At 41.6% G+C, this 16100-nt stretch overlaps 1 protein-coding gene across 12 annotated transcripts in view; it reads left to right on the plus strand.

Moving 5' to 3' along the window:
- dlg3 (discs, large homolog 3 (Drosophila)) overlaps positions 1 to 16100 on the plus strand; it is a 133048-nt gene that overhangs the window by 107417 nt on the left and 9531 nt on the right. For all 12 annotated transcript variants that reach the window (XM_047354144.1, XM_047354141.1, XM_047354138.1 and 9 more), the window contains 3 exons: positions 307 to 463; positions 2219 to 2321; positions 12834 to 12948. In XM_047354144.1, the coding sequence (XP_047210100.1) occupies positions 307 to 463; positions 2219 to 2321; positions 12834 to 12948 (375 nt within the window). The remainder of the gene's footprint in view (positions 1 to 306; positions 464 to 2218; positions 2322 to 12833; positions 12949 to 16100) is intronic.

The following is a 16100-nucleotide window of genomic DNA, read 5'->3' on the forward strand; positions in this document are numbered from 1 at the left end:
AGAGTGTACGGAGCAGTAATCAAAGCAAAAGGTGGCTACTTTGAAGAACCTAGAATATAAGACATATTTTCAGTTGTTTCACACTTTTTTGTTCAGTATATAATTCCACGTGTGTTAATTCATAGTTTTGATGCCTTCAGTGTGAAGCTACAATATTCATAGTCATGAAAATAAAGACAACTCTTTGAATGAGAAGGTGTGTCCAAACTTTTGGTCTGTACTGTATATCGATCTCCTGTGGTATCTTCTGTATATTTATCCTGTGTCCTTTCCTTCACCCTCACGCCGTCTCTTCCTCTTTGGCAGGGAGCCAAGGAAGGTGGTGTTGCACAAGGGCTCCACTGGACTGGGCTTCAACATCGTCGGTGGGGAGGATGGAGAGGGGATTTTTGTCTCCTTTATCTTGGCTGGAGGGCCGGCTGATCTGAGTGGCGAGCTGCGGAGGGGTGACCGGATCCTATCGGTCAGTATTTTAATTTCCGGCTTCCTGTCTGCCCTCATCCACAACTGTAACAAGCTGGAGGGAGTGAGATTTTCAGTCAGCTACCGCTGTCAGAATAATGATGATAGAATTAAAGGTGGCCCAGCGTTCAGAAAGCCTGCAAACACCTGCCCACACAGATATGTCCTTGAGCAAGACATTAAATCCATAACAACTCTGAGGGAGCCAAGCTGCTCCCTGCACAAAGTGATGCTTAAAAATATGCCTTCATTTACTTCAGCTCAGCTTGCATTATGTATAATATTTAAGAATTAAGAAGTTTAGTCTAAAGATACCTACACGAAGTAAACTAATTAATTATAGCTTATTATGCAGCAAAAGTTAAGGTTAGCACTGTTGTAAATCTTAGATTCAAACAGCGCCTTGCAAAATTATTCACACCCCTTAAACTTTTTAATATCTTGTCAAATTACATTCCCAAACTTTTCGGGATTTCACGTGATAGACCAACACAAAGTAGTGCATAATAGAAGGAAAATGATGCGTGTTTTACAACATTTTTACAAATAAAAATCTGAAAAATACAACCTGCTTTGGTATTCAGTTTCCTGAGGCAACACTTTGGGGAACCACCTTCTGATGCAGTTACAGCTGCAGGTCTTCTGGGGTATTTCTCCACCAGGTTTGCACATCTAGAGAAGTTATTTTTTCTTCTTAGCAGAATAGAGACCGTCTGTGAACATTAACTTTCAAAACCTACCACAAATTGTTGGATTGGATTTACTTCTGGACTTTGACTGGGCCATTCTAACACATGGATAGGCTTTTATCTAAACCATTCCAGTGTAGCTCTCCATCAAGTCTGACCAGCTTCCTTTTCCCTGCTAGAGAAAACCATCCCCATGTAATTTTGCCACCACTGACCTGTTTCATGGGGATGCTGGTTTCAGGTGGTTTACAGGGATCCTTTTCTCCTGCAGCGTTTTACATGTAGGCCAAAAAACTCTGTTTTGATCTCATCTGACCAGAGCAACTTCTTCCAGAGGTTTGCTACATGGCTTGTGGCAAATGCGACTTCTTATGGCTTCTTCTGTCACCAATGGCATTCTTCGTTCTATATCGTTCAGATCTGTGGTGTGCAAAACGAATGTATCTTCTGCGAACAGATTCTCCCACCTGATCCGTGGATCTCTGCAGCTCCTCCAGTGTTACCATGGCTCTTTTGGCTACTTCTTTGATTAATGTTGTCCTTGTCTGGCCTATCAGTTTAGGTGCGCAGCCATGACTTGGTAGGGATGTATTTGTGCCATGCTCTTTCTATTTTAGGAAGATGGAAAAAACAGTGCTATTGTTTTATAACCTAACCCTGCTTAAAACTTCTCCACAACGTTATCCCTGACCTGTTTGCTGTGTTCTTTGGTCTTCGTGATGTTTGTTTTCTAATAAACCTCTGAGGTCTTTGCAGAACAGCTGCATTTATACTGAGACTGGATATTATTTAATGGCATCAGAATAAAAGGGGCTGAATATAAATGTCTGCCTCATTAAATGTCGAACAAAGTTATTTTTGTTCCACATCCCAATTATGCACTACTTTTGTGTTGGTCTGTTAAATAAAATCCCGGTAAAATACATTGCAAGGCAATGTGCCTAACATGAGTATAGTCCATAAAGCTGAGAGTGTATATATCTCTAAAGATCACAAATCAAATAAGTATTTCACCTTTAAATAATTTCTAATAATTTTTCTTAATAAAATGTTCTGCTTTTTTGCAGGTGAATGGAGTGAACCTTAGGAATGCCACTCATGAGCAGGCGGCTGCGGCTCTGAAGAGAGCAGGACAGACTGTCACCATCATTGCTCAGTACAGGCCTGAAGGTAGGCAATTACTGTCTTCTTGTATGTATTAATATGTTATAACACACATGTGTCTTGATCTTATCCTGTTAAATTAATCCTATTGGTAAAAATGGCAGCAAAGCATTGTTTCAGTAGCTGTCGTTGTCAGTGTGGACAGTTTTCCAGCCCTGATGATCGTTGTTTGAATCCTCATTAAGTGCTTGTTATAATTTCACTTGTAAAATAATTTTCACAGTGCACAAAGTCAACATATTAGTCCCATTGGAGCTGGAAATTGTCTATTAAATTTCCAGCTAATTTAAAGTTAATCTATTTTAGAAGCCCTCAGAGATTGGCCTCAATTCACAAAAATCTATTAGTCTTTTGTTTTATTAGCAAAATTGGGTAATAAAACAGCTCCTTGTCATTCCACCATGTAAGGTAAAGGCCAAACACTCTTTCTCATATTTTTTAAAGAAAAGCTGTAGCTCATAGCAGAAATCTACTGGTTTTGTAAGTCGTCTAGGTGATTTTTCACATTATTTGGTGAGCAGCAAAAAAAAGGGTACTAAATATTTCTCCAAATTTTGTTATTAGAACAACTGTAGCCTTGGTTTTGAAAGCTGAAGCACTTAAAGGTTGTTTGTAAAGCAGTGGAAATATAATAAACTGAAATGACTCTTCAGTTCCTATCAAGCATCCACTGCTGTCCCAGGATCCAGTGGTAACTGAAGGTGTAGGTGTCAAATACCACTTTACCAGGGCTTCTCTGAGACGGAAATGTTAGTGGGTCTCCCTACGTAAACTATACCTATCACCTTTCAAAATGTCTGAACGGTTGCAGTCACATTAAAAGAAATGCACATGCAGCAGTAAATGTAGCTGGGCTTATGGTCAGGTGTTCAGAGCAGCCTGACAAACCCAATTATTATTATTATTACTTCTATGTCTGTTCTTCACTCAGAAGCCCGTGTCTTGTTTAACTTAATACAACATGCTAATTCTCCTTATATTGCTTTTTTATAGTTTTGAGTATCTGGCTGGTTTCACCCTGACTCTTATTAACATTACACTTTATCCATATGCTTAAATATTATATATTGAGTTTACAAAGGACACGTAATTAGTACAAAGTGTTGTGTGAGTTGCGTGAGTGAAAACTGAAGAGAGAGACCACAGAGGTCTGGGATGAAAGTTTCTGTGTGAGGTTTGGTTTCAGCATCATTTAATGAGCCTTCTAAATGAGATCAAACTGCAGCTTGACGGGGGAAACTGCCAACACTGTGCATGCTGCAGTGAGGGCTTTACAGCCTTGCTGCACCTGGAGGAGATGCTGCAAAGGGAAAATCATTTTGCCAGTTAATGGAAGACAGTTTCTATGGTTGTCCGTGTTGCTTAAAAACTCAGCATGCTTGGTGCTGAGTTCACACAGCGATCTGCCAACAAGCCAGAAAAAAATACAAAGTTAGAAATTCTCAGTAATGAAGTTCAAAGCAGCAGCTGAAGTATTACTCTGTGATTTCTGCGCTAGTGATCGTATCTGTGTTGAGTTGAACATGTGAGAGCAGCTTTTACTTGGTAACTGATGCTCACCTTTCTTCACAGGTTGTTCATGCTTGAAGGTCCTCCAGTGTGGTTGAATTAAAACAATTATGCAAAGAACTGTGGCCCAAAATTCCTCCACAAAAGACTTATTGGCAGTTATTAAAAACACTTGATGCTGGTTGTTGCCACAAGTGGAAAAACCAGTTACTAGGTTTGGTTTTCACATATGTACAAGTTGGCTTTTTTCCCTTTTTAATAAATAAAGTCACCATTAAAAACTCTGAAATTTGTATATATTTATATAATTTTTGATTGTCCGAAACATTTAGGTGTGACAAAAAAGCAAAACCAGACAAAATCTGTAAGGAGGCAAATACTTTTCCACGCAATGTATATCCGAGTAAAATATGCCGTTTTGGATTCTCATTTAATGTTTGACAAACGTGTCAAGATATTAAATAGTATTGCAGAAGCAAGCTTGTCTTCATACTAATAAAGAGTTTGTTAACCATTTCACGTTGCAAATATTAAAAAAAAAAATTCTCATTTGAACTACTGTGTATCACTGAAGATAGAATCAGATGATGAAAATATTGGGTACAATGCTTAGTAGGAATCATCACTGTCACATTCGTAAGACGCCAATTATAATGAACTGGGAAAATGTTTCATTTTCCAAACTCACACTCATTTTTAAATGTTTATATAATAAGGCTCATTATAGTTTCTCTTTGAGCTGCTGGTTCAGTGACTGGTGGAGCATCCAGTGGAAACTGTTTGGTGGGACGACCAGCCTTCTCTGGGAGGGATTGATATTTAGATCACCTTACCTGTAAAAATAAAACTAGACTCTTAGTAGCATCATTTTAAAATTAACTGAGGAGTTTTGTATTGTTGGGTCTGAATCACTCTGTTTTGTATTTGGCTTTTAAATTTTGTATAATAGTGTTTGTTTTCACATAAGTTGAAGCCCATCTAGGGACAGATATTGCAAGTTAGCTTACATCCAAATTGGAAAGTATATACTATTTATTTTACTGAACACGTGAAAACAGATGGAAATAAACCAATAAATAAATAATCAGCTTTATTTGAGATGTTAGAACATACATTTTATAGTACTGTCCTTGATTTTGAAAGAAAATGTAACTGCCCTAAATTTGTGACCTAAATATGTGATCTGTTTGTTTCATTTGAGGGGCACTATAAAGGACAAAAAACCTAATAATATTAAAAAATAAATGTTGCCACTGTGGATTATTATCCTTTGCTGTTTTAAACTCGTGGAAGAAAATATCAAGAGAGTAAAATGATTTAAGGTTGCCCCTGCTCAAACCTCCATCCCCTTAGTGGGAACGCCTCTGTATTTTTTGTGCTAATATATTTTTTGTTTTCAATTAGTTGTACCTTGTTTTAAACGCAGTACCTTCAAAAAAAACCTTAAAACTAGTTTCTGTAAACTTAGAAGCTATTTTTAAGCCAGAACATGTGTGTAAAAAGCTTCCCCGCCTCCTTGCATTGTGGGAAATGTAGTAACTATAATGGCAAGTTTCCCACCTAGCAATGAAATAGCCCAGCTTCTTTTGTTTTAGCTGTTTTTAGTTGTGTCAAGTCCAGCAATCTAAAGACAGTGTGGTCCTGGGGGGATTCGGTGCCGTTTCGGTCGTGCAGTCAGGTGTAGCCGGTGCTGCTAGAGCCGGGAAACAGGGGCGGTGTTTCGGATAGATCCGCTGGAAGGAGTAATCAGGTTCAGGGGCGGGCTCCTGGCTGCAGAGTTGAGCCAGCTCCAAGGCGGGTAAAATAATACCTCCCGTCCGCTCCTGTTCGAACTCCGAGCCCCGACGACAAGCCGCCGTTTGTGGACACACACCCGGGTGGCGATGGAAAGGAGACTCTAAGCTCCCACTGAGACACCGGAAGAAAGTTTGAATGCGGTCACGGTGAAGGTGGAAAGCGGCAAACTTTATCGGTCTCTCCCTGGCGGTGTGGATGGGGGATGGGCTCGGATGCAGCAGCAGTGCCGAAGCCGCATGAACTCCCTAATGGCTGGATAAAGAAACCACCGGCGGCCACAGCGAAACAATAACCACCTTCTTTATTTAGCCGAGGTGAGCCGAAGAGGGAAGCTGTCGAGAATACCAACCCTCTGAATCAGGAACAAACACCGTGAGTGGAAATTCTCGTTTAACCTGTTAAGGTATAGAGGACGTTTGATACTAAGCTGTAGTTTTAATCTACCAATATAACGCAAAAAAAAACAAAAAAAAAAACAAGCGCACCACTCAAGTATCTGAGCATTATTTTAGCGAGACGAGAAGCTGTGAAACACCAGCCTTGAAATAAAGGTCCAACTACTATTTGCCAGCCTCACCCATACCTCAGATGTCAGCTCCTGCCATTACCTGGAGACCCAATCATTTTATGACCCACTTTAGTGGATTTAAGGCTGGGTGAAGTGGAGCCATTCAACAGTTTTTATTGTGTAACTTTAACCTTAAGGAAGGGGGAGTCAGGTGTGGTCAGACAGGTGTGTTTGTGAGCTTGCTGATATGACCTCACCTGTAAGCTGTAAACTTACATCTTAATTCCTTAAAACACTAACTGCTTTTTTATTTTCCTGCTGACTGAATAAATTACAGAGGTTGTTCTGCTTTAATTCAACAAAATGGCTCCACCAGCTTTGCGCTGCATTCTGGCCTCTTTCAGTTATTGTTTGTCAGTGTATCCAAGCATGTTGCAGTGGTACTGTAGCAACACTACAGAGGATATTGAGAGCTTTACATCTTGGCTGGGCTTTCAGATTTGGACTATGTCAGGAATGTGATGGGGCATAAGTTGTAGCATGCTCTCTCTCTCTCTCTCTCTCTCTCCATAACTTTCTATACAAACCAAGCCTCGGATATCAAGTAATATACAAAAGACATTGAAATTAATGTGAAACAGGACCTGGGTGAGTTAAAGACCCACTGACTGAGATTAAATCTGACAGGAGTGCAGTTTTTTTTTTTTTTTTTTTTTCTGGTTCCCAAACACAGATAATAAATGGTCACACTTGGCCCGTTGGCCTCCTGGATCACGTTGTCTTGCATGCCAAATCATTCAGGCAGAATCTTGAATAATTATGCAGCTAGTTAAAGGGGAGCTTTGTTTTCCATACCAAATGCTCACGCTGTCAGCTCGGTGCCCTCTTTGTTACGCAGTAAAGGACTTATCTGCTAGTGTACAGTCCTTCTTAACTACTCTGAACCAACATGCCAAGTGCTGGCAAATGATTGACTTCCTGCATCCCCTCCGGCGATCTGTGGCCAGCAATTCGGCTGGCATCTTAAAGGGGTGTGTGACATGTTGTTCGTTTGAGTTTAGAGCAGAAGAAACCCCCAATGAGCTGTGCAGGGACAAGTCAATCAAAGGGGGGGTGGAAGATGAGTGCCAAGCAAACTGCCTGGAGAGTTTTCTCAGAGGCTGGGGACTGGGCATCAATGGACCTTTGATCGAAGGCCAGCTCTGATCGCTAAGAGGGGCCAAGGTACAGTATCCAGGCTCCAGCAGGAGGCCATCCTGGGTGTCTGCACCATCATCAGGTCTTTAAATCTAATTCACGAAGAGGGTTGTATGTATGCATACCCCTGCGCCACACCATGAAAGAATGCAATTGCTTTAAGCCTTTGGAAATGGGAGGAGAAGTATGGAGGAAATGTGTCACCCTCATTAAACTCACAACACTGTGCATTTGATACCTTTGTAAACACATTTAAGCTCAGTTGTACACACACTGTCTGCAGTCCACTATAACATGGGGTGTTAGCATCCACTAGCTTGACTTTCTTCAGGAACATAGCACTTTATCACATTACAAGCACACCTCCCCCCCTTCCGTGTTGCATAACTGGATCAAACAAGAAGCCTCCGTCCCCCAAAATAAAATAAAAAGCTGTACAACTAATGAGGGCGCACAGTGGGAGTGAGATACAGAATAGTCCCAGTTTCTATTAGCTCGCTTTCTTTTTTTTTTTCTTCCTGTGGGTCACTCCTAAAAATACAGACTAGCTCTGGAGTGTTAATTGAAATAAGGAACCTGGATTTCAGTGTCATAATTGTAGATATCCACGTCTCAGGTACTTGTTTCTGTTTAATGAATTATTTATGTAGGATTGATCACCAGTCAGGAATGTGTCGGTCAACAAAATTATACAGAACATTTGGTGGTTTTCACCTGAGGAGTGAAGAACTTTTAAACTGTTGTCAAAATGTTTTTTTGTGGAGAAATCACAGTTTGTCTGATTATTTGGGAATTTATGGTTTTCCAAGTGACAGGAGGAAAAAACCTGTTTTCATATCATCTTTTTTTTTTTAAACATCCATCTTTTTATGACTTAAATGCTTCCGCGGTTTAAATTTAACCGAATTTACCCACATGGGGTTTTATTGCAAAATAAACATTAGCAATATTCCCATGAAGTTGTAATAGAAACCGAGTCCAATGTAAATGAACCTTAATTAAGCTGCTTTTAATCATAAAACAAATCATTGATTATTTTAAAGGTTAGCTGGACACAAATCACAGCTCTCACTACAAACAATGCATGTGGTCTTCAACTTATTTTGAATAATTTGAGGTTGCCTTGTGGGTTGCCTTGAAGCAAGAAGGTTCCGGGTTCGAATCTTTCTGCGTGGCGTTTGCATGCGTGGGTTGTCTCTGGGTATGTCCCACCGTCCACAAACGTGACTCTTTGTTACTATTGCTTATTCTAAAATTGCAGGTATAGACGATGGATGGATGAACACCTGTCCTTAACCCCAGTTAATAGGAATATAAGATCCTTTACTAAAACAAAAACCAGAGAATTAAGTACTTCAAAACAATTAATAAATTTTTTTTTTTTTTTTTTATAAAAGCAGCTTTTACAGAAACCATTAATTATCACTGCTGAACTGAGTAACTTTAACAGTGTAAAATGTTATGTCCACCTTTCTGTTAAACCAAGGCGGGAAGTTTCCCATTCCAGCAACTAAAACTACATACTTCTTAGCACTTTATTTGCTGCAGAGCATAGTGAAAGTTGCTGTTCTAAACTATTTAATAGCTCATCTTACAGTTTGTACCGCAATAAACTAGTAGCACACATAATACTGTTAAACATTTATTTGTGAACATGTTCCTTTAGTATTTGAATGCATGAAATGGTGAGAAATATTTTATTGGCTGGTATTCCTGAAGTTGAATCCCATCACCGGAGGGGAAATGACTCCCAGCTTCCACTTATGAGACAAATCAAAAGTGTTTGCACTGAATAAGATGCTAGCTGCCACTCATCAGTGATTAAAATGCAGCGTTCTGGTTGGGACGCAGGTCCTTGCATCTCGTTAGGACCATTCTACCCACCTTTCTTTAGTGCTTCCATGATTTCATGTTTGACCTTGTGGAAGAGCGAGGGAACTGCTGTGTCAGGGAAACATTTCTGAGAAAGGATGTTGGCTCCAGTGCTTGGAGCTAAAGCCCTGGTTCTTAACAACTGATTACAGTTGTGAGTCTTTTGCAACACTTTGCAGTAGTCTTGCTCGGTTGACTTCTGGTTGGTGGTGACAGATGTGACGAGATTTTCGTTTTTCCAGCTGCAGTGTTGAAACATGTTCACCATGAACTGGGTCCTGGGCTCGGACTCTTCCGAGTTCTGCATTTGGCCGTTCTCAAACTTAGGTTACAGCTTTTAAACAATAGTTTGAACATTCCTAAATTGTTTCAGAATCATCCAGGGCCGTGAACAGACACAGACCAGTATTAGTGCCTGCATAATAAGTTTCTGATCCTTGAGGTAAAAATGACCAACATCTAATTTAAAAAGAAGCAGACACTGATTTGGTGCTAAAACTTGCTGCTGTAGTTAACTGGAGTGTTTGCTACTGCCTTATTCTTTGACACAGTGCAGATAGATTCGTTTGCATTACTGTGGCTGCGCTTCCATGTTGTCATCTTCAGTCGCCTGGATAATTGCTCCCCTTTACTTTTAATAAGTAATATAATTCCATTGTTTATGATTATAGTGCTTCGTTATACAGATAGGTTGAATGTCTGTCTTTATGCTAAACTCTTGCAGAATTTCCTGTGGCCTAATATCACCATCATCAGAAAGGTGTGGTGGCTTTTTATGGTTTATCTTATGATCACCACTCCAACTTTCTGCTCAGGGTTAAAACTGATTGCATTGCCTTTTCTGCTTCTCCTGAATTTCCACTATATAGATGAGTCATTTGGACATAAATCACCACCTGTGCTTCTGATTGCACTTGTTCTGTCTCGCTGGCGCTGCTCTTAGAACAAGCTGTGAGGATGGTAGTATTGTGAAGGAGGGCTTTTAATGGTGCTCCCTTTATTCAGCTACTCCTCGTCTTGTTCTGCAGTCCCTCTTCTCCCCAGCAGCTGCTTCACGTGCTCCGTTCCCTTCTCTCCTGTGCCTGAAAGCCAGTTGGACTCCGCTGAATGGCTGTTTCCGCGTATGCAATCCCATTTCGAGGAGTGCTAGATGGTTGCTCCTGGTTACAGCCAGTCAGGCAGTGTCTGGTTACCTCACCTTGCAGCGTCACTCTGATGCATTGTTTAACCCTTTGAGTAGAGAAAAGGGTGGGGAGCTGTTTGCTTTCAGTTCCCAGTAGGTTTAAGCAGGGAGTGGGTTAGAACTTGTTTTTGCACCTGTTCAGTGTTTTCCAGGGGCTTGGGACCAACTTCAGCATGTTTGCTTTTTTAAGGCTACTTCTTGTGTTTGTCTGATAGAAAATGGACTTTGATCTCAGGTGGCTCACGTTGCAAGAAGTGTTTCCAGCTTTCAGTTATGAAGCGGTGAGGTAGGAGTTGATCCCCATGGCAGTCAATTATCCCCATTTTCTGTCGACTAATTATGATCAAGGTATGTTGCATTGTTTTGGTAACGCTGCGAGGTTGTCAGATGATCTCGTCCCACAGGACTCTGCGATATTAAAATGCCCCATCTGTCAAAATGATACTCTGCTGTCAGCATGTGACTTCGTCTGGAAAAATGTGAGCTAGGAATCCACAATATACTGCAAATATGATTGCTGTGGTATCGGGGGGGGGGAGCAAAATTACCACAACAGCGGACGGTTTGAAATCAAGAGCCGTTGATGTCCACACCTGACGGAGTACAGTGTCTTAGAGGGTAAAGGCCACAGAGAGTGTCGGAAAAAACACGTAAAACCAAAGTGGAAAACCCGTGGATTTATTGCACCTAATATAATCGTTGGAGTATTTACCAATAACATCACCATCACAGGCTGCTGTTTTGTTAGTGTTTGAAACTCCTTTTGACCTCGGAGAGGAAGTTGTTCTTGAGTCGCAATAAAGGCTGTGATATAATCCAAAACTGGAGTATAAACATGTTCTACACTGATTACATCTCAATTTCTGTGGTTTTCTTAGATATATTTCTAAAATCCCGTCTCTTTCCATGAATCTAGTATTGTGTATCCACCGGCCACTTCATTAGGTACACCTAGGGATGGGCATTTATTGTGAAACAATTCTCAATCTTGAGAATTTTTTGGATTTATCACGAGAAGGATAAATTCCAGTTAGTGTATGAAAACCCCAATCAAAACATTTTACTAATTTTGAAAGAATCCTATTTCATAGTGGCTATGCTTTCTAAGAGCAGGATGTGGCGTTATCGCACTCGACCCATAGACTCGTATACCATCTTCTGCCAGGTCCCAGGTTCAAGTCCCGACACCAGAGACCTATGCAGCATGTCTTCCGCCTCTCTCCTCCTCAGTCCCTCTCTGCCTACTTTGGAAAACTAATAAAGGCCACTAGTGGCACAAAAAAGACCTAAAAAGAAGTTGGAAATACATTTTTTATCATACTTGTATCGTTGTTGCAATAAATACCACAAAATATCAAAAGATTGAAGTTAATATTGCCCGTACCTAGGCACACCTCTTCGATTGCTTGTTTACACAACCAGCCAATCGCATTACAGCAACTCAGTGCTATCAGGCCTTTACACGTTGCGTTGGTGACTTCCTGAAGTTCACACTGGGCATCAGAAAAGGAACAAAAGTGGATTTATGTGACGTTGATCATGGCGTGTTTGTTGGTGGCTGATGGGTTATTTCAGAAGCTGTTGATCTACTGAGCTTTTCAGGCACCATCATCTTCCAAATATGCATAGAAGGGTCATTGGATGAAATGAGACCCTGCTGATGCCTTCATGTCAACCTGGACCCAAAATCCCGTAAGGTTTCTAACACCTCGCTGAATCTATGCCACAATAATGCCAGGTAGTCCTGAAGGGAAAATTGGGTCAAACCTGGTGTTAGCAAGGTGTGTTAATAAAATGGTCAGTGAGTGTATATTGCATTTTGTTTGTCTCCAGCACATCTCCTGCGTGATCACCTCAGTACCTCGTTTTTCTGGCTCATCTGTTTATCTACTCGAGCTCTCTGGTGCGGGGGCCTCGCTCGTTCCAGCAGCCTCGGCACAAAGCTCGCTGCGCTCAGCAGGCTAATGAGAGCCTTCTTAATGAGAAGGTCCAGCTGGATTCATACATCATCCCTGAGCTGAGGAGCTGCTACTGGATTTACATACCTTTGACAAATGGCTGCGCATGTGAAAAACTTGGAGGCCTTCCCCCTTTTCTAAAGCCCACTAAAGAGCGCATGTTGAACTTAATTCATCAGTGTAATTAATCACCTGACATGAGACATTACAGGATGTGTAAGGCAGATCTGTGATAAACCATCTGGACCTGGGGGCATTAATCAGCTTAAGGATTCTCTCAACCTTTCCTCTATTCACTTTAGTTTACTGCTGGATAAATAGCACTCTAGTCTCTGGTGATGTTAAAGCACAAATAACACTCAGTGGGCTCTTCTGTATGAACCAGACGGTAATGCTGTACCTACAGGATGGGAGCCTGTTTGCTGAAGGACCCATTTCCCCATTTTTGAGGTGATGTTGACACATTTTTTGTGTTTCTGTTTCTTCCACGGCAGAGTACAGTCGCTTTGAGTCAAAGATCCACGACCTGAGGGAGCAGATGATGAACAGCAGCATGAGCTCAGGATCAGGCTCCCTACGCACCAGCGAGAAGCGCTCCCTCTATGTCAGGTACACACACACACACACACACAGCTGCACTCACTACATCAAATTCAGAAATCTGCTGTTAAAATAACCACTCTTGCATAACAAACCTCAGCTTGTCTGTGGGGGTGAAAGAAGCCTGAACGCACGTGTTCTAAAAAAACAGGCACACATGGCACAGATCGCGTGGTGAAACATTTTTTTAATTTTAAGCTAATCTGTGAGATAAGGTTTAATTTGGTGCATCGGGTTGACAGCATTCATCTTCTAAAAGCTGACGGACACCCCGTGTTGCTGTTTTGACGCCTCAGATGACATTGCCTCAGCTTCTTTTAATGCAGATTGACAGAAGGACTCGTCAAAGTGACTCGCGTTATGACACTTTGGGCCAGTTGCCAAACTGGATGGAGGTTCATTTAGAAATGAAAGCAGGTGGCAGCCCTCTGCTCACACAACCACAGCAAGTCATAAAGGCTGAACAAGGGTCAAGGTGAATCCAGCATGTGATGTAACTCCATAGTCAAAGTGCTTCTATGTGTTTGTGCAGAAGCTCTAACCTCGGCTTAAAGGCCTTATCTCTTACTAATGTTTTTGTGGATTTTTGACATGAGATTTTGACTGTTTCACTGGTTTTACCAAACAAACATGAGTTTACAAAGATGAAGATTGGTGCCATTTTTATTCATTTTCTGCAGGTGTCTTGCAGAGAAATCCATTTTTCATGTTGTGTGACTTGGTTTATTTTTGTATCGATGCATCCTGCAGTAAACATTCATGGAGAGGCATTTGCTCCTAAAGCTGTCCGTTATAACTTCAAATCTAAAAGTAAAAGACTGAGCATGATTATTATCCTTCATTATTTATTATAAGACTGAATGTATGATTTTAAACAAATTTACTAGTTAACAATGATTAGTCGGGGCAGTAGAGCACAGAACAACACTGCTTTTTCCTGCTAATGCGCCTCTGTTTTTCCTTTCTCATATACAACCTTCTGTCCGTCCTAGCCTCCTTGCATCCTTCATTCATCCCTCCATCCTTTGCTTCTTTACCTTTTTCCTCTTTCCTCGTTTGTCCTTCCTTCCTCCCTATCGTGTCTTTACTACTTCGTCTTCTTGTCTTTTCTTCCATGCTAGTCCTTGTATCCTACATCCCTTCTTTCCTCCCTTTCTTATGTCCTTTCTTCATTTATTTCTCCCTTCCTCTTTTCTTCCTTGTCCTTCCTCTCTTCCTACTTTTTCTTGTGTCCTTCCTTTGTTCCTGCCTCACGTCCTTGTATCCTACATCCCTTGCCTCTATCCTTTTTGTTCTTTCAATTTGTCCTAACTCCTTTCTTTCCTTGTGTCCTTCTTTCTCTCTTTCCCCTATAACTCAGGCTCTTACTGCTTTTCTACTTGTCATTTCTTCCTTACTTCTGCCCCTCCCCTGTCATTAATTTCTTGTTCCATTTTAGTCTGTCCTTTCTTTCCTCCCTTTGTTCTTCCATTTCTTCCTTCCTTCCCTGTGTCCTACCTCCCTCATTCTTTCCATGTCTCCTCTTGGTTCATTTCCTTCTTTCCTTTTTTAAAGATATGTTTTCAGCACTAGTGGCCTTTATTTATTTTTTGACAGTAGGCAGACAGGAAAGAGGGGTAGAGAGAGGGGGAGACATTTGGCAGATGTCACCGGGTCCGGGACTCGAACCCGGGACGGCCGCTTCGAGGACTGCAGCCTCTGCATACGGTCGTGCGCTTAACCCCTACACCATCAGCGCCGCTCCTCCTTCCTTCCTTTTTAAGTTTCAGGTTTATCCAAGTTCCATATTTAAAGCGGAACTATAGACATATAAGTTTTAATGTTTTAGGTTGTAAAATGAATGCGAAGGCCTGAGTATTTTCACATAAATCATAATTTCAAAGCTGTTTAGGGGTTATCTTATTGTCCTGCTATAGTCAGGAGTGCTGACCAGTCTGACTCACGCCTGTCTCATATAGACCGTTTCCTGTGAGGCATGTAGAGCCGATCCTGCTCCTGTGCAGGTGACTAAGCCTACGGTTATGTTGCAAAAGCTGTCTAGTTTGCTGACTGAAGCAGGAGCTGCCTTATCCTCCCTGCCCAGCTCTAGTAATGTGAGCCTTCAGCCTGCAAGGATCACTTTAAAGATGTCCTGTGTTTTCCTGCTCTCTGTAACAGGAATGTCAAGGTGCTGCAACATGGCTAACGCAGGGAATTTGATTATCAGTCGTCTGTCTGTGTTAACAGCAGACTTGATAAGCGTCCCTTAAATTGCAGCTCGATCGATTCACCATTGTTTGTCTTTCCAGATCTAGTTTCAGTTAGCAGGATTATGTCAGCTAAACCCTGAAAACGGATGAACAAAATGGTCGGGTTGCAGCCTGCTCGGTGCCATGTGACCTGTAAATGTTAGGTCGTAGGTCAAGGAAAGCCTAAACCTGTACAGCAGGTATTAATTCCTTCAGAATTGGCTGATGGTTTACTTGTCCAACAACATAGTGTGAAACTGCCAGACAATGAAGGTGTTTGTTGAGGAAAGGTTTTATAACAGGTACATTTTAGAACGTGTACATTCACTATTGTGGTAAAAGTATCTGCTGACCTGCCTTCATGCTTTTTATTAACGTTATATATGTGAGGTCAGACGCTGATGTTGGATGAGAAGGGTAGGCTCGGAGTCTCTGCTGTAATTCATCCCAAAGGTGTTCTACCAGGCGGAGGGCAGTTCCTCCACACCAAACTCACTCTTGCATGTCTTTACGGAGCTCGCTTTGTGCACCGGTGCAGTCATTTTACGACAGGAAGGGAAATCACCAAACTGTTCCCACAAAGTTGGAAGCATGAAACTGTCTGGAATGTCTTGGCGTGCAAAAGCACTAAGTGGTCCTTTCACTGGAGCAGCAGAGCCCAACTCCTAAGAAACCCCCTCTACACCAGCGTTACATTTGACACAGTGCAGTCAAGCGTCGTTCCCCTGGAAACCAAACCCAGACAGAAAGGCGTAACTCGTTACTCCAAAGAGCACGTCTCCACCGCTCTAGAGGCAGCTTACTTTACAACACTGCACCCAGCAGCTTGCATTGCATGATGTAAGGCTTGGAAACCCGTCCTACGAAGCTTTCTGCGCACTGTTCTTGAGCTAGTCTGAAGGCCACATGAAGTTATAGACTGTAGAAAGTGCC

The sequence above is a fragment of the Girardinichthys multiradiatus genome, chromosome 23 (assembly GCF_021462225.1).
Source record: "Girardinichthys multiradiatus isolate DD_20200921_A chromosome 23, DD_fGirMul_XY1, whole genome shotgun sequence".
NCBI classification, from domain to species: Eukaryota; Metazoa; Chordata; class Actinopteri; order Cyprinodontiformes; family Goodeidae; genus Girardinichthys; species Girardinichthys multiradiatus.